This window comes from Alligator mississippiensis, chromosome 8, assembly GCF_030867095.1.
Source record: "Alligator mississippiensis isolate rAllMis1 chromosome 8, rAllMis1, whole genome shotgun sequence".
In the NCBI taxonomy this organism is placed as follows: Eukaryota; Metazoa; Chordata; order Crocodylia; family Alligatoridae; genus Alligator; species Alligator mississippiensis.
The window spans coordinates 29,884,027-29,905,208 of record NC_081831.1 but is presented as its reverse complement, the minus strand read 5'-3'; the positions used below and the strand labels follow the sequence as shown (position 1 = coordinate 29,905,208).

The 21,182-nt window shown below is 44.0% G+C and overlaps 1 protein-coding gene across 5 annotated transcripts in view; it reads left to right on the top strand.

Moving 5' to 3' along the window:
• The window catches only part of GAS7 (growth arrest specific 7), a 292,115-nt gene that overhangs the window by 223,653 nt on the left and 47,280 nt on the right, over positions 1 to 21,182 (top strand). For all 5 annotated transcript variants that reach the window (XM_019498132.2, XM_014598581.3, XM_019498131.2 and 2 more), the window contains 4 exons: positions 3,745 to 3,819; positions 12,190 to 12,268; positions 17,252 to 17,380; positions 19,700 to 19,823. In XM_019498132.2, the coding sequence (XP_019353677.1) occupies positions 3,745 to 3,819; positions 12,190 to 12,268; positions 17,252 to 17,380; positions 19,700 to 19,823 (407 nt within the window). The remainder of the gene's footprint in view (positions 1 to 3,744; positions 3,820 to 12,189; positions 12,269 to 17,251; positions 17,381 to 19,699; positions 19,824 to 21,182) is intronic.

Here is a 21,182-nt window from a genome sequence, read left to right as displayed (position 1 = left end):
CAATCTGTTTGCCCAGTGAGTCAGATTGGCAGTGTCCGGTTCATTCATGGGCTGAATTCAGCTGGTGCTCCTGATCCAGCACCTGCATGGGCATATCAGGCACCATCTGGCTATGCTGGAGGAGGGAGGTGCAGGCCAGCCCCAACATAGCCCCAACAGGGAAAAGGAGCTTGACCCAGCCACATGGGGAGGGAAGGGGGCATGGCCCAGCCCTAAAGAGAAAGGGGCATGGCCAGGCCTGAACCTGGCCCTACAGAGAGGGAATGGGGCATGACCTGGCCCCTATCCAGAAGCAGGGAGGGGGGTATAGCCCAGCCCTGAAGGGGAAGAGAATGTAGTGTGGCTCTGACCAGCCATAAAAGGAATGGGGCTTGGGGATTTAGCAGGGGGGAGGGTGGCAATATTAACGGCCACTGCTCCTCCACTGCCACAGTTCCTGTTCCATGGGGAGCCCTGCAGGCCAGATGCAGTGGGTCTACATGCTGCATTTGGCCTGCAGGCCAGAGGTTGAGCACCTGTGGACTAGATGACCTGCTGAGGTCCCTTCCATTCCTGCTTCTCTCTGACTGTGAGCAGCAAAAAAAACAAAAAAACAAAAAGAACACAATGAGATGACATTCAGAAAAAATACAAAGAAAACAGATTTATCAGGCTATGGAACAATTTTCCAGGAGGAGGAGTGGAAGCTTTCTCACATATACAGGTTAAACAAGTAAATGATGTAATCAGGTCTCTGGCACATACAAGGAGGGGTTATGCAGGCAAGCATTGCAGTGAGACAATAGCACAGACCTGTTAAACCATCCATAGTTTTATTCATAGCAAGAAAGTCAGAGTGGTATGTGGTGCATTATTACAAGTGTTGACAGACGAGCAGATGAGCCTGTGTGTGTACAAAGCATGGTGTGGCATAATTATAATAGAACCCAGATCATTCATGTGCAGGTGGTTCACAGACCACTTAGTTTGCAGCAAGTTACCAAATTAAAGACAAGATGCTCGTCTTTGCTGCAGCTTCTACTTCAAAGGGCTCCATTTTTCTGATCAGCTGTAGGTAGTGGTTCCATGAAGCTGATTAAAGAAGTGCCATCCTTTAAAGTAAAAGCTGTAGAAAACATGTGACATGCTTTGGTCATCCTGCACAGTTCTTTGATGTGGCTATATGTGTCCCTAGCTAATTTGCAAACCCTCATGTTCAAAGAAAGTAAGATCCTCTGCAAAGTATCTGGCTTTTACTGTACTACCTGTAATGTTTGGTATGGCTATGTTAATATTCAGAAGTTATTCACACTGAAGCTTTCATAACTAGCGTATGTTGTGTAGGACAAAAGTTACACTGGCCCATGAGAAACTAGAAGATTTAGCAGATTTTCTCATCCCTGAATGTTGTGTCTGTATAGTTGCAACTTCTTGAAGCACTAAGAATGAACCAACCAGTTGTATTCTCCTGTAATGGCAGGGAGGGAGGGGAGGCCAGTGATGCTGCGTGAAGTATGTAGTCATCCTGTAGAGACAACTGATTTGTTCTGGGGTCTTTATCTGTACAATTTTAGGGCATAGTCCTGTGAATTGTTAAGCACTGACCTAAAAGCAAAATGTTTGATTGGTGGGGAGAAGTGGACATGCCGGGTGGGAAGAAGTGGACACGCCGGAGGGCAGGGAACAGCTACAAGCAGACCTGGACAGGTTGGACAAATGGGCAGAAAACAACAGAATGCAGTTCAACAAGGAGAAATGCAAAGTGCTGCACCTAGGGAGGAAAAATGTCCAGCATACCTACTGCCTAGGAAATGACCTGCTTGGTGACACGGAAGCGGAAAGGGATCTTGGAGTCCTAGTGGACTCCAAGATGAACATGAGTCGGCAGTGTGATGAAGCCATCAGAAAAGCTAATGGCACTTTATCGTGCATCAGCAGATGCATGACAAATAGATCCAAGGAGGTGATACTTCCCCTCTATCAGGCGCTGGTCAGACCACAGTTGGAATACTGCGTACAGTTTTGGGTGCCACACTTCAAGAGGGATGTGGATAACCTGGAGAGGGTCCAGAGAAGGGCCACTCGTATGGTTAAGGGCTTGCAGGCCAAGCCCTATGAGGATAGACTGGAGCACCTGGACCTCTTCAGCTTCCGCAAGAGAAGATTGAGAGGCGACCTTGTGGCTGCCTATAAGTTCATCACGGGGGCACAGAAGGGAATTGGTGAGGTTTTATTCACCAAGGCGCCCCCGGGGGTTACAAGAAATAAAGGCCACAAACTAGCAGAGAGCAGATTTAGATTGGACATTAGGAAGAACTTCTTCACAGTTCGAGTGGCCAAGGTCTGGAACGGGCTCCCAAGGGAGGTGGTGCTCTCCCCTACCCTGGGGGTCTTCAAGAGGAGGTTAGATAGGCATCTAGCTGGGGTCATCTAAACCCAGCACTCTTTCCTGCCTATGCAGGGGGTCGGACTCGATGATCTATTGAGGTCCCTTCCAACCCTAACATCTATGAATCTATGAATCATACTGGAAGGCTCAGCAGTTTACAATATCAAGCCGTGTGCAGTGATATAAATGGAAGGAATTGTTTTCTTTCTTTTGTTCAAACTGCAGCACAAAGCAAGTAGGGACTGAATTGCTACGCAGTGGGCAGTTGTGGACAGAACAACTCTCTTTTCCCAGAGCAGTGTACCAGCCAACCTGAGCTTTCAAGAAGGTCCCTCCAGAAAGGATCATACTAGATAGTTCACACCAAACCCCTTCTTCAGCAAATAGCATTCAGGTTCCCACTAAGACCCAGGAGAAGGAGTTTTCCCAGCCTAGTAGAGGTTTTGCCCCTGTTGTTCTGCCCAGATTGGGCCGTGTTCTTAAGATACCTAACTTAGAGGGTGGCTTCTGCTCTTACACTGTAATTCCCACTCAGGTCTTCATCTGCTAAAAATAGAGTTCAAAATATGTTGAGAGCTCATGTTGAACTGATATACTACACATATGTCATTTTCAGTGTTGCTTCATTCTGGGACAGAGTCTCTCATCCTATAAATGTAACCTTCCTACATAGATCTTTTGTGTCCTTGCATTTAACTCTATATTAAAAAGCATTTTGTTAAAATGAGTACAATTTAATACTCAATCCATATCACCTGTCTCCATCCGTATTTACCACTTACCAATGATATTGTCATGTCTCATTTTTATATTATAGATTTTCTTCTAGGTACTTGATAAAGATACTGAACAGATGATCCAAAGAGGAGGAATTTCCTATTAACAATTGCTTTTTAAGATCTGCTGATTAACTTACTGGTATACTAGTTAAAAGTGTTAATTCTTTTTGAATCACACCAACAGCCAAATCTTACTCCACCTGTTGTGCACCTATGTGCAGTCCCTTTCCACCCTGCTCAAATCCCCAAAATACTGAATACAAAAATTGGGTTGGTCCTCTTCTTCCTTGCTGCTATTTTATGGCTATTTTAGTTGTAAGTCTAAGACAACAGCATGTTACAAAAATAAATGAATTGGTAGATTGTTAGTGACTCAAACAGAACTAAATCTACTTAGATACCTAATATGGGGAGTAGAATCTGGCCCTAGACTTTTAAATCAACAATATTTTGCAATGAGAATCCCATAGGATAATTATATAGGACCTAAAAACGAGCACTCCTAATGGGGCTGCTGGAAATGCAATGATTGACTTTGCCTTGTGGGATTTATTTTACTTAACTACAATTTTACTGTGTCTTTTTTTTTCCTTGTAGAATAAAGATTGAAGAGGAATATGCCAAGAATTTGTCAAAACTCTCTCAGAACTCTTTGGCTGCTCAGGAAGAAGGGTAAGTCTGATAATACTGCTCTTGAAGCCAAGGAGGATTCCTAGCACAGAAGATTTTCTCCTACTTAAGCACATGCTTCTCCTGAAACCTTCCTCTTAATAGTGTTCCATTTAGTTTGTATCTTTATTCTATCATTGGTGGTTTGAATCATTTTGAAAGTTTATTCCATGCTGATGATGAAGTCAGGGTGTTTTTAAGAAGTGTTCAAGAATTCACGAGGGAGAGACAAACTTTTATTTAATATTCAAGACCTTTGCCCAGGAGGTAGGAAACCTGTGTTCTTGGCTCAGTTCATCTTGAAGTATCTGAAACTTACATATCCTACTTCCTCGGCCAGTGCTCTAATCATTCTGACTAAGTACACACATTCAAATAATCGGGGGAATTCTTCCAGGTTTGTTTTCTTGGTAGAGAAAATTACCTACAGCTATATGTACAGATATTCAAATCTGAGGCCCTAAAGAGTGGAGAGCTTGCAGTACTGACACTTTGCAGCTGGGTGGAGGCCCTGTGCACACATCACATCATGCTCTTGAGGCTCCCTTAGTCTTCCTGGTGACAGATGGCAACAGTCTATAGGGTAGCCCTGATTGGCTGACCCAAACTGCCCATAGTCAGCCTGTGTTTCCCTGCAGTCCAATATGGGGATTGGGAAGGTGATGTGTTCTGCTTCCTACTAGAGCAGCAGAGTCCAGTGAGTGACACACGCTCCAGGGAGACGGGGGGGATGTTGGAGGACTACGTTCTCTTCTGAGAGAAGCCATAGCATGTGTACATATTCAGTCTCCCAGGAGAAATTATCTTGGGAATGATTTAACCCCACTTATTCTCAGGTAATTTTTCTCCTGGAGTGGCCATTTTTACTTTGGGAGAAAAAGGTTGAACATCTGTACACTTGTGGTTTCTCTTGGGAGAGTTGCTGCTCTCCCAGGAGAAACCGAACGTCTGTATGAGGTCCAAGTCACTGGTTAGGTAGGGCTGTTGAAGAACAGCCAAGCAGCAGCATAAAGGGAAAGATATATGGGGCTGGAAGCAAAGCAAATAAGGCGGCACCTGATTCTGTGGCCTTGAGAAAGGATAAAAGATACCTTGCATAGGAAGGCTGAAGGAGACTCTTGTTCTGTAAAGCATTGTTTTTTTGCATGTTTTAATTTCTCTCAGTTAACCCATCTGTTTGCATGTTATAGAAAACACTTAGGTAGAGGAACTGTCTCTGGAAATACTAAGTGGCTAGGAGTAAGCAAGGCATATGGGAATTAGATTATAATTCTTCAGTAATAATTTACTACATAAAAACATTTAAAAAGGGATTAAAGTGATATAAGTGTAGCAGTACCTCATGTAAATCTTCAAAAATCAAGTTATGGGACACTTCTTAGCTATACCCTAAACCCCATATGGTGAATTCCCTCTGAAAATACACTACAGCTTCACAGGTTTACTCTTACTTCCAGCAGTGATAAAACAAACTAAACAAAACAAATATCTCCCCTTTTAGTTAATTCATGACATTATACTACAAAATCAGCCACAGCTGCAGTACCTAATCACCATTAACATATGAGCACAGTTAACATATATGGTATGCCATGTGTTTCTAGGAGAAATATGAGGCCTTAAGGCTCTCCAGATTTCTCTGAGGGAGATTAATTTCATTTATTTTAATTTATGGAAAATTAGAAGATTAACAAGTTATAGCAGGCAACCAAAACAAGTTTGGACTCTCCATTTTTTTTCTCACAATAACATTTATTTTAAATTATCTTTTAATTTTACTCATACTTCGAATAATTTATTTACTTGACACTCCCAAAAGCTCAACGGGACTAGGCTCAAGTCACTTGGATACCACCAGCCTAGTGAGGATTATGTTCTCCTGTTTCTGCAGTGCAACCTTCTCTCTCAGGACAATGACAGAATATGCCACCCAAACCTTCACTCATTCCTTCTTGCTGCCTGGGTGCTAAATGGGTCCTGCAGATAGAGTGCCTCTGTTCTAGTCCTCTTAGGAGTGTCCTAATGCATAGCAGAAAGGCTTCCATGAAGTACACCTCCTTTGTGAAGTTGTCCAGATTCCCCTTGTTTTGCCAACCCCAGGTTATCCTCCTATCAAGGCCTTCAGTCCCAAACATTCTACACTAAGGGGTGGACTTGAGGAGCCCTTGACCTGTTCTTCAGTCCAATTAATCTGGTGGTTATCTCCATTCGTACACCTCCTCCCTGTCAAGGGTCAGCCAGTGTTCTCCTACTTCGTCACACTGAGGGTTCTAAAAGGACTGACAAAGGTAGTCGTATCTATGAAAAATGCAGAGCCTCATTAAGGTCTGAACCTTGTCCCATTCCCTCCCAACCCCTCTGCCCCATCCTTTCAAGTCAATGGCATTCTGCTTGCTTTAACATCTTGCTCTAAAGACAGCCTTCTTGTAGGCGATCTCTTCCACAACATAAGTTAGTTAGATTGAAACCCTGCTGGCAGATTTGCTGTATGTGGTGTTCTAACCAGAGAAGGTGGCTTTCTGTACCTGCCTTAGATTTTTGCCAAACATTCCAAGTTTCACTTCATCCAGCAATTTTTTTCATAGATTTCATAGCCATTAGGGCTGGAAGGGACCTCAGGAGATCATCGAGTCCAGCCTTCTGCCCCAAGGGCAGGAAGTCAGCTAGGGTCAAAGGATCCCAACAAGATAAGCGTCCAAACACTTCTTAATGGAGTCCATAGTAGGTGCTTGCACCGCCTCTGAAGGGAGTCTATTCCAGGTCTTGGGGGCTCGGACAGTAAAGACGTTTTTCTTTATGTTCAGCCCTAAAACTGTGTTGGAGGACTTTGTGACCGTTGGACCTTGTCATCCCTTTTGTCAGTCTTTTTCCTAAAACCACAAGATTCCTATGCTGGGATCCTGCCTCCACATGGTTGATGCAAGAGAGCTCTTTTATTTATACAACTAAGGTCATTAGAAGGTCCCCATGCCTGTTTATAAGCACCTTTTAATTGTGGAGACCTCCTGAGGTGATATCAGCATATCATTCAGTCCCTGACTGATAGACTTCGCATCCTATCTCTGGGTCTTGTGGGCCTGGCTTTGGAATTATCCATGTGAATAGACAACTGCTCAAAGGAGAAAGAGAAGTTATGTATCGGTAACTGAAGTTTTCATGGCATGTTATTCATACACACATTTGAACCCCACCCTCCTTCCCCTCTCCCTTGGAATCTGCCTCTTTAAAACTCCAGAGTGGAAAAGAAACTCAGGAGAAGGAATGCATATGCCCTTCGTCCCAATGTGTTTGGGTGAAGCAAGTTGGGAAATGAGGCTAGATTAAGGAACCTAGTACAGATATTATTAAGGTCAAAAAAAAAGTATCCAGCATGGGGCTCTTGCTGAGCTCACCTACATGAAAGAATGTGTATGACAATAATATGCCTCAAAAAAAATCCAGTTGCTAATACATAATTTCTCTTTTGGAGCAGTGGAGTTCTGGTTGTGTACCAAAGTAGCCAATTGTCATGCAGGGAAGGGGAGGGAGGAATGGAGGAGAGGGATTGACAAGAGTAGTATAGCGTGGGATGTCTGAGGGGCAGCCACTCGCTAATTGTGGACAAGTTTGATGTCTGCAAATAACAATGAACCTATTAAGAAAGGGCCAGTTCAAAATAATACCCAATTATCCAGGTTTACTTTTAAAATCCTTCAGGAGTTTTAAACCATTCTAAATTGGCTTGTACATGTGGATACTTGAGGTTTATGCCTGTCCACTTAGTGTCAGTACTTTCTGTAACTGTGTTGCACAGCAAAGAAAAAACTAAAGAATCTGTGGGTCCATGCTTAGAAGGGTAAAATGATAACAGGAGATACAAAGGTGAAGCTGCTCAATGGCTATTTGGCCTAGGCTTTCACAAAAAAACAAACAAACAAAAAAAATCCCCTTAAAACTGGATGACTAAATTGTATAGACAAAGAGAACCAAAGAGAACATCACAGAACTTTTGATTAATTGAATAAATTTAAGTCAGCATGACCTGATATATCATCCCAAGGTGCCAGAAGAGCTGGCAGAAAGGAACTTTGAGCCATTGGTGATATTTCCAAAGTCATGGGAGATGGGTGAGGGTCCAGTTGACTGAAAAAGGGGTAATATAGCATCCATATTTACAAAAAGAAAAAAGATGGGCCCAGGGAATTATAGACTATTCAGTATTATAGATTCTAACTCCAATACCTGAGAAGGCTTTTGATAAAGTCCCATATAATGTTCTCATAAATAATTTAGAGATATGTGGATTTGGTACATTTACCTATCCGGTGGGTAAGTAATTGGCTCAATAACCACAAACAAAAGGCAATTATAAATGGATCAGTGTCAGGAGGTACTGAGTGGGGTTCCACAGGATTCTGTGCCAGGGTCCTGTACTGTTTAACATGCTAATGAATTATATGGATGCCAGAATAGAGCGCTTCCTGTTCAGATGTACAGATTATACAAAATTGGGCAGAACTGCAAACACTTTAGAGAGTAGGATTACAATTTTTAAAAGGACATTGATAGACTGCAGAGCTGGGTTAGAGACAATAGGATAAAGTTCAGTGCAGATATGTAAGCTGTTACAGCCAGGGAAGAATGAACAGGTAGACAAATAGAGAACGGGAGATAACTAGCTTCGGTAACAGTATGCTGTGAAGGACCTTGTGTTTTAGTGGATCTCTCACTTATGTCTGATGTTGCCACAGAAATACTAAATGTAATTTTGGGCTGCATTAACAGGATCTTTAGGTGTAAGACAGAAAGTGATAATACCATTCTACTCAGTGGTGGTAGACAACAAAATGATAAACGGTTTGGAAGGCAAGCTGTATCAGGAAAGGATGACACAGTTGGTTATGCTTACCTTGAAGGAAAGGACACTAAGCAGGGGATGGTAATTAGCAGTTTTCAAGAACCTGAAAGGCTTCCATGAAAGAGAGAGCAAACAATGTTGTCCCTTTTTCAGAGGGCAGAATATGAAGCACGGTTTTAAATTTCAGCAAAATCTATTTAAGTTAGATCCCAGGAAAAATTCTTCCTTACCATTAGAACTGTGAGGCAATGGAACATGCTGCCCAGGAAAGCTATAGAATCTCCTTCATGGGAGATTTTTGAAGGAGGCTAGAGAAGCATTCATCAGGTTTCAGTATTCCAGCATTCATGCAGGAAATTGGGCCAGATGACTCTGGGGGGGTCCCTTCTACACCTGTGGGCATCCAGATGAGTGAGCACATGCTTGTTGTGGTGTCTCAAAGCAGTTTGAGATGCCACAGAAGCCACGCCACAAACGAACAAAAATGTTCCCCACACTGCATATTTGTAACATGGACTAAGTCTGATACCAGGAAATCCTGGTATCAAAAGAAAACACCCTGGAAAAAAGTTGTGTGTAGGGCACGTTCCTGGAGTGTGCCAGGAGGCAACCAGAAGCTGGGTCCTCCAAGGAGACACTCTGGCACCCGGCCAGAGCATCTCTATGCCTGCCATGTGACCTTGCTGCTCCAGCATGCTGCCTCCTGAGCTGCTGCAAGTGCACTTGCCTGCATGAGTGGACATGGCCTATGATTCTACAATTTAGCATAGTTTGGACTTCTGAGGCCTGGTTTCCCAACCATATGGTTGGCTTCAGATTTCTAGTGGAGCTTCTGTGCCTTGCATTGTGTTTTTTAGGGTGGAGAGGGTAGAGGAGTGGGGGGCGCTTTAATTACAGCAGCTCTGAGAGCCGCTGTAATTAAAGCACCTGGAGCATGTCATGTATCAGCATCCCTGTGCTGAAAAATGGTGGCAGTGCACTTTAACTAAAGCTCATCGAATGAGCCGCCATTTTTCAGCACAGGGACTCTGATACACGTGATAGTGAAGTCTGCTGGAGCGCAGCAATTACCATGCTTTAATGCATTCTAATTACAGCGCATCGGAACAGCCTCTCTGCACGAGTATAGGTATCCCCAGATATTGGGAATAATGAATGTGCTTTCATTGAGTTCCTCAGGCTCCTGGACACAAAGCGGTTAATTCTTTTTTGGCCTCTATAGGGAATCCAGCCAAGCCCCTCAATCCTGTAATGCTCCCAAATATCCTAGGAAAAGGACCAGTTGTGGAAAAGGACTTTAAGAAGTCCAGGGATATAGCTGTGCTGCCCCCCACTCCCATCAGTGGCGCTGCTGCAGCCCAAGGGGTAGTCCGGCAGGGAGATGGAGCGACATGATGCACCAGGTGGTCAGGCACCGCTGCTGCCTCCCACACTGCCTGGACTGGCTCCTGAGCAGTAGCTGGAGGCGGGAGGAGAGCTGTGCTGGGCATTGCTCCTCCTGCCTGGGGTGGGGATCAGCTGGGCCCCGGCAGTCCTGCCGCTCCCCACAGATTGCCTCATGGCCCAAAACTAGCTTATTTACCTTGATTAAGCCCAGAGAAACCATTAATCTACACATTATTAAGCGTGGATTAATGGTTTCTCTAGGTTTAATCAGGGTAATTAAGCTGCGGTTACAGGCCATCTCCAAGTGGTGGGCTCCATGACTTTGGCAGGCTCGCTGCAAAAAACGAAACAAAACAAAACAACCCCTAAAATTTACCTGCAGTTAGAGAAAAGGGTGAGAAGCCCTGCAGTCTTGGAGCATGGGGGGAAGGGGGGAGGAGGGAGCAGGGAAGGAGGGGGAGTGGGGTAGGGATGCTCACGACAGGAGGCCTAGAGGCTGCACCATAGAGTCATAGAAAAGCAGGGTTGGAAGAACCAGTCATCTCATCATAGAAAGCAATCAGATTGGTCAGGCTTGACTTGCCCCTGGTGAATCCTGGTCCTGGGCCAGTTGTAGGAAGCAGCCGGGAGGCTGTATTCTGTCTGCAGAGCACCAACGTGGCTGCATGCGCTGAACGAGCTGGACTGAGGCTCTGAACACCCCACTGCAACCCCCTGGCTGCCTGCCAGAGCTGGCCCAGGACCACAATGCAGCTGCCTGCAGTGTCTGTGAGCTTTCCATCCCCACCTCTCAAGCTCTAAGATTTCAGGGCTTCTTGCCTTTTTCTCTGCTTGCTGTTCAGTTTGTGGAGTGGAGCAGGGCCTTGCTGCAAGCCTACCAAAATCTCAGAGCCCACCCAATTTTGCATGTTCCAGGAAAATTAAACAGTCACAAATTTGGTAAGTACTGGTGTATTGAGTATATATCTGCAGAGGGCTTGCAACAAGTGTTTGGAGCCAACTCATTTGCTGATAATACCATTGTCACTTGGAAGGATCTGGTATCTGTGCTTAAAGGAGAAAATACAGAGGTCATTGCAGTATCATTGAGAGGGTGGACATGACCCACAGCAGCAAGAAGACACAGGTCCAGTTTTGGGCACTGTCCTTGAAAGATGTGGAGAACTTGGAACAAATCCAGAAGGGAGAAATAGAACCTGCCAGAGTTCTAGAAAATATGACATCATTAGAAGAATAGGGACTATTAAGTCTGAAGAATAAAAGACTGGGGGTAGAATTTGATAACAGTCCTCAAATAAAATAAGGATTGTCCTAAAAAGGATGGGATCAGCTGTTCTCTATGTCCACAGGAGATAAGACAAAAAGTATGGAGGAGAAATTGCCACCAGCAGATTTAGTTCGGACATTAGAAAGAACTTCCTAATTATGAAAGTAATTAAGCACTGGAGCAGATTACCTGGTGAGATTGCAGAACCTTCATCATTGTCTGTCTAACTTAAATTTAAAAATGTCCAATTATGTAGTCCAACACCACTGAATAACAGTTGGACTAGATTGGTGGTGTTCAACCTTTTGGCACTGCCCCCTCCCTGCCCCATGCACCAGGATTGGGTCCCAGTGGCCTGGTATTTCTCTCCTGCCCCCTGCATTATTTGGTCCAGCACCATCTCCTCCTCCCTGTCCTGCCCTGGGATTGGGTCCCAGAGGTCTGGCTCTGCCCCTTCCAGATCTCTGTGCACTGGGATTGGGCCCCAGAGGCCCAGCACTACCCCTTCCTACCCTCCTTGCACCAGGACTGGATCCCAGGGGCTTGGTGCTGCACCCTCCCAGTGAATTGAGATTGGTCACTATCCAGTGTGCAAGGCTTAGGGTACATTATGAGTTTGAAGATTTGGCAACAGGTGAGCAGTGCCACTGCTCCCCCACTGCCAAATTTCTGGACCCATGGGGAGCGCCTCAAGCTGGATATCATGGTGCTGTAGGCCAAAAGTTGAGCACTCCTGGATGATCTCCTGAGGTCCTTTGCAGCCTGATTTTTTTCCTATGGTTCTTTGTTTCTATGTGCAATGCAAGTTGCTTTATGAATTATTCTGGGAGAGTGTACAGGACAGAAGTCAGGGCATTGATCAGTGTTGTGTTGTCTTTTTCAGCACCCTTGGAGAGGCCTGGGCTCAACTAAAGAAAAGTCTGGCTGATGAAGCAGAAGTTCATCTCAAATTTTCCTCTAAGGTAATCTCCAGGCTCTCACAGTCTTCTGCAGAAATTTGGTGTGGGTGTCTTCTTTAATGGTTAGTATTAAGATAAGACCATACTATGGTGATCCAGATGGCACTTATCTTAGATTACTCAGGAAATCAGTTAATTATTACTGAAAAGTCAAAAGTACCAAGAAAACAGATGGAAAAAATGCAGGAGTAATTTTCCAGAAAGGAAAGATGATTGATCTTAGAAGTTACAACTTCCTAAGTCTGGTTTCTAACAAATAAATAAATTAACCAAGAATGTGCAGAAGATCCCTTGAGAGTTGGAAAGAGAACTGAGTCTCAGCCTCTTAAAAAAAAGTTGCCACAACTGTGTGACAGGAACAGAACCCTGATGCTATGTTAAAGCTTTTTAACAAATACAGTAGCACTATTTAAATAGTTTGTTTTTTTTCCCCCTCCATTAATCAACTTGGGTGGAAGTCTTACCTACCAAGGAGCTGTTCTTTCCCAGTATAAGTGGCATAACCCTGTCTCCAGTTAAAATTTAGTAAGGTCTGGTGGTGCTTATGTTTTCATTGCATATTTAACATACTTCTGGATCTTGATGCATTCACAATTATGTCCCACAGGAAAATTACATGAACAATTGTGTACAGGTTACTAAGGCAACCAGTAGTTTCCTTGGTAATCTGTTGTTAAGAATTCTAGTCAGTAAACTATAGTGTGTTCCCTATTGGTAGAGGTCTACCTAAATCATGGGGGGTTTACTAATTTCCATGGGTTGATCGCAGCATAAGGGGTTTTAATTCCACCGTTGTTTCACAGCAGCCCCCACCCCTCAGTGCTGATTGAAATAGAGGCTGGGGGCAGGGGGGAAGGGACAAGGGGGCAGCTGCCATCTTGATTGCTGGCTGCTGTTTATGAAGCCCTGTCCCTCAGCAGTGATTGACAGAGAGTCTTTGGCAGGGAAAGAAGGGACGAGGAGGGGAGAAGCCACCATCTTGCCTTTGTGCTGCCCTACCTTCCCCACCTGGCAAAATAAAACCCTCCTTCCCCTGGAAGCTGGTGCCTTCCCCTCCTGGCAAAACAAAAATTTTTTGTTTTTATTAGGGGGTTTTTTATGATTTCTGCGGAGAATCCTGAATTTTGCGGTTTCTGCAGAACCTCAAAATTAAGTAGTCCTTTACGTATTATTGGCCCCCTGATTTGGTTTCTAAGGTACAAAAAATTAAGGCACCATAGAGGAAACAGTAAAGGTGAGTGAATGAAGAATGTGAGTTCTTTTCACTGCTTTGCTTTTTTTAATACTCATTCTCTATGTGCATGCTGTGGCAGGCCAGTAGGGGGCGCTCCTGCACTGAGCCACCCTCCTCACTGCACCTGGCCAACTACCAAGCTCTGAGCGTCTCCACTGGGGCACCTTTGACTGGCCAACCCCCTTTCTGGACCACACCTGCAAGCATGGGCGATTGGTGCCTCCTGGCTCTGGGGGTCCCCCAGCAGCTGATCGCTGATGGAGAGGAGGGGTCCCCCAGGGAAAATTGCCAACTCAGGGGGGAGGTCCCTACTGGCCAATTGCTGAACCCAGTAGCTGTAAGTGACATTGGTGCTTCCTGGGTGGGCACCAGCCGACACACCCCTCTCCCCAGCCAGCGGGGGCCAATTTCACGGGGGGCATGTGCCCTTTCCCCCCCAACGCATTGCACGCATTGTCTATGCCTGCAAGCCTGGGGTAACTGCCACCACCATCCGGGGTCTGGTCCTTGCTCGGGCCCTGTGCCCCCAGGGTACACAGGCCTTGTAGACCTTGAGGGCACTTAACCCACTGCGAACTCTTGGGGTGTTTCCTTTAACCTGAAGCACCAAAAGTAGCCTCCCTTAGCCAGTCAAGCCAAAGGAATAAAAGGCGTGCCCCGTCCCTCAAGCATGGACCACAAAGTTTGTTATAGAGGATAGCTTTATTAGGTAGAGAGGGCAGACTTGGGGAGAGGTACAAGTTGTAGAAGTATCAAAAGAATACCTCCGAGCAAACAGAACCAGCCTGGTAGCCTTTTGACACACATCTAGAACACTGTTACTGGCTAAATTTTGGGTAAGTTACTCGTGTTTATCTGGAGTCTAGAAGAACTCCAGAGGCCATGTGCTGGCTTCATGTCCTCAGATATGTCTGTTGAGTTCCACAACATGTCTGACCTCCTTCTTCCTGTAGAGATTCCCTTAAATGGCCTTCCTGACACCATCCCCTGGACCCAGTCAGGGGCAGGTGTTATTGCATGCTGGCCAGTCAATTTGAAAAGCATCATTCTACCTAGTGGAGTAACGGGCTCAAGCCCCTGCCCCCAGGTCAGAACTCAGAACAATAGAGAGCTAAATCCACCCCCTCTTACCTGGGCTAAGGCTAAGGCACATAGGCAGCAATTTGGTTGCCGAGCAACTTGTTGACAGACGCTTGGGCAGAGAAAGAGAGGAGGCTGGGAGGGGGTTCTTTCACATGTCACCCCTTGCCCTGGCAAGCACATTTTCATATTGCAGAAATTATATATTGCTAGCTCAAGATTAGTTTAATTAATTATAGTTTTTTGTTTCAAATATAGCTTTTTTAACAATTGTCTTTTATGTAAATAAAGCTATTCATAAAAGTAATTTTTCGGTTTTATATAAGCATATGGACAAATGTACATTTGTAGTCACTAGAAGACCGGAGGAGGGCTGCTGCCTAGAAGCCCACAGCAGTTGTTATTGATACATCTGCATAAGCTTGAGTGATACCAGTGTGGTGATATTGCTCTAGCTTTAGCCCTTCTTCATCCTGTGTCAAAGTTAGGGTGATTTAGTGCTGGCCCTAGACAGGACATAACAATTGAAGCACTTCAGAGAGTGAGCAGACAGATAGATAACACACCCTGTGAAGTACTCCAGAAATGGCTGCACCACTCCAAAAAAATAACCTGGATCAAACAATAACTATTTGGAAGTGCTTAATTTTAAAGCACTTATAGTTATGTGTGTATGCTCGCTCTATGAAGGGTGATGGCGTTATCCAGTCCTGCAGCATCCCACAGTGCTCTTCTCACTTCCCCCCACCACACACACCTCATACCAGAGAAAAGCAGGGTGAACAGCCAATCTCTTAGTCAATCCTGGAGCTGAATAACAGGAATGCCTACACACCTTTCCACATCTAGTCTCCTGGTTCCTGCAGAAAGGCACAGGGCTTCCAGTCTCTCAGTTCTGGCAGGGATGCACAGTCATCCTCAACAATATTTGGAGCCTGAGAGCCATGCAAGGATTTGTTTTCCCTAGTCCCAGGAGAGATTCTTTACGCAGCTCTCCACCTAGAATCAGGAAACAAGAAACCTGAGAACACTCACTGAGCCCATAGGAAAATGCTCATTGGCTGTTTGTCCTGCTCAGTCCCTCCCCACAACCCTTGGGGGGCAGGGAAGTAGAGGAAGCAACCCCTGTTGTGCCCCCTGGCTGGTAAGCCCACCTCTACATGCCACTGAAGTAGTTTTGAAGTACTCCAGCCCTAGGCATAGCAGGGGACCGTAAACCTGTAAGCAGCTGAAGCATCCCATTTCTGAAGTACTTCAAAGCACAGTGGCATTTGAAGCATCTCTTAAGTGTTCTTAGCATTCAAAAGATGGAAATTCAAAAGTTCATAAACAAACTAGCTTGGATTATATGGAGCAGTCCTTATTTAAGACTTAAGCTTTTGTTGAATCAAGATTGCTGCATCCCATAAGGTGGAGCATTCGAACAGTTTATTCCTGTAACTAAAGAAAGTTATGCTTACCATGCATAAGGTACTGCTGTACCCAGGGCTATTTAACTTGCTTATCATGTGCAGCCTGCAAGGAGTTAATTAGAAGTTCCTGGGCTCCCATCTGGCTGCCACTCCCTCATTACTCATATAAATAAATACTAATAATTTTAAAATATAGTAGGTACAAAAACTGCCATTAATAGTATGTTACTTGGGTTGCAAAGTTCAGCACGCACAAGTGAGGAAATGTTAGAATCAAGTTTTACCAAGCAAACTTCATCCCTTTCCTTGTGCTATGTGGTTAATCATAACATATACACACACAAGAAGGACCAAGTTCCTGATAACATAGCAGCTGTGCATTTTTTTTCTATTTATCTTCAGTCTGAAGGAACTTACTGTACCTATTTTAGCCCTGGAAAGAACAAGAAATTATTTTCTTATGAGCTTCTCTGTGGCTTTCTTTACAACACAGTGAACCAAACACAAAATTATCTTAGTAACAAAGCTGAGCAGTAGAGATGGAAACTGAGACATGGGGCAGTAAAGTTAACAGTTTCCAAGGTCTTCATTGTTTGGGGGTGGGGCTAACTGACCAAGAGAGCACAGGGTCTGCTTCCTCCATGTACATCCACAATTTTCCATTGGAGTAGGAAATGGCATAGTATCTTTCCTGTGGTTTCCCAACCCACACTGTAGTCTAGATGCACAACAGTGCAGGCTACACTGACTTAAAAGATAGTGCACTCTGGTCATCTCTTGCTTACTAAAGAATGCAGGGCTAGTCTTTGACTTAGGAGCTGCTCCTTGGGATGGGAATGTTCCTTGTATTTTAGGCACTTGCTAGCAATTCATGAAACTTAGGTTTAATTCTTGATTCTGCCACAGAATTCCCTTATCACCTGAGGCAAGTCACATATTCTGTGACTCAGTTCCGCACCTGGAGAGATGATACACGGCCTTATGATTTCATTAAAGAATTCCTCCAGGGGTCCTGTAACAGAACTCTGTTACTCCTGAGCTGGGGGTGAGGCAGTATTGCTCAAAGGTGTCTTGAGGGAGGGAAGTATCTCTAGTTCATGTAGACCCTGTGCTGCTGAAATTGCATCTCTGCTGAGGCACAGACATCGCATTCCTGTCTGCCACTTAAAGAGAAAGAGCTAGCTATCTCCAGTTGTGTGGTTGTTCCTGTCTACTTACTATTTGCACTTCCCAATACCATTTTTCTGCTCTCATTTCCAGCTCCAGAGTGAGGTAGAGAAACCACTGCTCAACTTCAGAGAAAACTTCAAGAAAGACATGAAGAAATGTGACCATCACATTGCAGATTTACGGAAGCAGCTGGCTAGTCGTTATGCAGCAGTAGAGAAGGTGAGAGCAAAGAATGAAGCAGAGTTAGATATGATGAATAATAGTGTCTGATACATAAGAGAAACAACTGTATTGAAAATCTTCCTTCAATGCAGTGATAGGAGTTGTGTCTGCTTAGATTGATTTTAACGTACTAAACTCACAATACTTTTTCTTCTGTTCTGGGTGACTCATGGGAAATCAGGGGGTGGTGCCAAATACAAGTCATGGTAACAAAGATGTTACTGTTAAATAGAACTTGGTCTCTATTCCGACTTGACTCTTCCTGGTCTAGGATAATGTATTCCTAACATATTTGGTTAGAATGAGTGATGCGGGGCTGGTTTGTGGGCCAAGTCCAGCAGGGGGTTGACATTCAGGGTTGGTCCACAGGTGCAGTCCACCATGCCAGCCCAGCCCCACATATGGACCCAGCTGTGGAACAATCCCACAGGCCAGAACAGTCTATCACACAGAGCCATGTCATCTGGCCCACAGTGCTCCCCACTGGTCTAGAAATTTGGCAACATAAGAACTGCAGCAGTTAATATTGCCACCTCTCCCTCAGCTGCCAAATTTCCAGACCTGTGGGGAGCCCCATGGGCCAGGTGATACAACTTCCCCAGGCCATATTCAGTACATAGGCTGGAGGTTGAGACCCACTGGGTTATACAGACCCACAAATCGTATATCAGACACAGATTTTATTAGATATTTCAGAGCAATGAAACTTGAATTAAATCATGTGGAAGTGGTACCATGGGAAAGTAGGGATATCAGTGGAGATCATATGCTTATAATTTACTGTGCATCAGCTGTTCCAAGGAACTGCCTTCATGTACATCCTTACCTCAAGATAAGTGAAAGCTAAACCAAGTAACTTTCTTCTCTTTCCTGAGAGCTAAGCTACCACAAGTTAGCTTCCACTTGCCGTAGAGCAAAAGAGCATGCATACAGATAATTACAACAGAAGAGCCAACTGTTCAGTAAACCCCACCTCCTTTTGCCCCCACTAAATTATTTACTGCCATAGTCCTTCTAGGGTCACCAGCTGAGGCACTTCTTCATGAAAATGAGTCATGCTTCATCCCCAGATCTGTATCACATCTCTTTTCCTAAATCACTTGCTGACCAGAGATGTAGAAAAAGACAGACATCAGTGTAGTTTGTGTCTTTTGTAAAGCTGAAGTAGTCCTACTGAAAATCCAAGCTTTCATTATTACATTCCTGCTGAGTGCTCTCTCAGGAATCAGCAGAAAATGAAAGATCATTCTATGTGAAAAAGATCTCCAGACTGCTAGGTACAGAATACACACGGTAAGAGCCTCAAAGTAAACAATTAGTTTGCACTATCACTTGTGGACAGTAGTTTCCCCAGCCATGTTAGGCTCTTTAAAGCTGTATCTGAAAGTAAGCATTATATAAGCATGTATCTAGAGGGATAACGACTATATGTGCTGTGTCTGCTTGCGGTGACAGACAAAGCAGACAACTCTCCATCAGGCTCCATTACCTGCAGTTTTGGCTCCCTCTTGTGGCCATGGTAGCTTAATCTAAACTCAAAAATTCCTCCCTCAGAGTCTTTCAGAATTACAGGTTTAAACCAATTGTAATTGTTTGTGAAACCTGTATGAAGAGCTTAAGTCTAGGGCTGGTGAAACAGTATGTAATCATCCCAGCTTGTTATAAGTCGTATACATAGTTTTGGCCACTAAGTGCCTGATTGGTTCAGTTTTTAACCATTTAGGCAACAGATTGTGCCTATCACATTTCTAATTTGTGTATTTAGGTAATCTTGGCAAATGTAGTAAATATATGCACTTGTGGCTAGTTTTGATCATTAGTTCATGTACTTTCCTAATTTAGATTTACAACTAGAGTAATTAATTACATACAAATTAGAACTTAAAAAGTGTGGATCAATTTAAAGCAAGGTGATTTAAATCATGATTTAAAGCCCCTGTTTTGTTTTTTAATCATTAGTTTAAACTAGTTGCAGAGCCTGGAAAAATAATTCTAAATTGTACTACTACCAGTTGAGGTAAAGATTTAAAATGGAAAATCTTTGTAAAAATAATTCCAAGTATAATATAAAATTCTATGTACAGTTAAGTTCCTAATTAAAGAAATAAGCACAAGGCTTGCACTTTAGCAATTTTAGCTATAACATCAGAAGTAATACAGCTTTCCTTTACTCTTCTGTTAGCAGTCCTAACAGAATCCCTGTTTTCTGTACTGGAAAGATCCAGTCTGGGACTGTAAGCAGTTCATAGAAGTCTGAAGGCAATTGGAAGTTCCAGACTCCCGTGAGTCATGTGTGGTGTTTTTGTTCCCTCAAAGGCCCGAAAAGCTCTAACTGAGAGGCAGAAGGATCTGGAAATGAAAACCCAGCAATTGGAGACAAAGCTCAGCAATAAGACAGAAGAGGAAATTAAGAAAGCAAGGAGAAAGTCCACACAGGCTGGTGAGTATATGGGGCTTGGGGTTAATACCATATAAGCAAAACATGAGAGAACTGTAAGAAAATGTTGCACTCATTGTGATGGGATGCAATGGGAGCCAGTCAGACGTGAGGTTGTTAGAGTGAAAAGAAGAGGGTGTTTTGAGATCTTGAAGAAAAAAAGAACATCAGGATTTGGTTGTGTGGGTAGGCACTAGATTTTGGGAGTGAATGACAGGGAGGATGGTGATGGTGTCAAGAGTAATTGGAAACACAAGAAGTACAGAAGCACTAGGATGGACAAGAAGTTGCTTCATTTGACCATGTTAAGCATTTGCTAATGGCAGGACAGCCAAGAGATGTCAGAGAGATGAACTAAGAGAATTGGATAAAAGGAGAAAGAAAAGTGGTAAAAAAATATTTGAGTCAAGAGCAGAGAGCTGGTGTTCAAAGACCTAGGAGCTAATGAGAGATGGGGTGTGGAGTGAAACTAAGATGATGGAGCTTTGGGATATCTCACAGGTAGTAAGCAGTGAAGGAGAAAGAGGAGCCTCTGAAAGAGACACTGAGGAAACAGCCAAAGTGGTCTTTGGCCATCTGGAAAATCTAGGAGGATAAAGTAGTAATAGAAAAGGAAACCAAATAAAAAGTAGCTAAGAGGTTGAGAATGGAATAGGCACCCTGAGATTTTGGCCAGATCAAAAGTCTCAAAAAGAAGTGTCATTAGAGTGAAAAGGGCTTAATGTTCCTCAAACGGTATTTACCAACCTGTAGAAAAACAATGTTGATTTTGGCCCATGATTTCTATCTTGCTCTTTTCCCTTTAATCCGAGGTAGAACTGATGGCAAACTCCATAGCCATAGAATCACAGAAACAGAAAATTAGGGATGGAAGGGACCTCAGTAGGTCATCTATTCTAACTTCCTGCCCAGAGCATCCCCACCTTGATCATCCCAGCCAAAGCTTTGTCTAGCTGAGTCTTAAAAACTTTCAAGGATGGAGATTCCGCCACTTCTGGGTAACCTGTTCCAGTGTTTTACTACCCTCCTAGTGAGAGAATTTTTCCTAATATCTAACTTAAACTTCCCTTGCCACAACTTGAGACCATTGCTCCTTGTTCTGTCATCTGCCACCGCTGAGAACAGACTAGTTCCATCCTCTTTTGAACCCCTGTTTAGGTAGCTGAAGGCTGCTATTAAATCCCTTCTTAGTCTCCTCTTCTCTAAACTAAATAATCCCAGTTTCCCCAGTCTTTCTTTGTAAATCATGTCCCCAGCGCCCTTGCCATTTTTGTTGCCCTCCACTGGACTCTCTCCAATTTGTCCACATACTTTCTGTAGTGGAGGCCCAAAACTGAACACAGTACTCCAGATGTGGCCTCA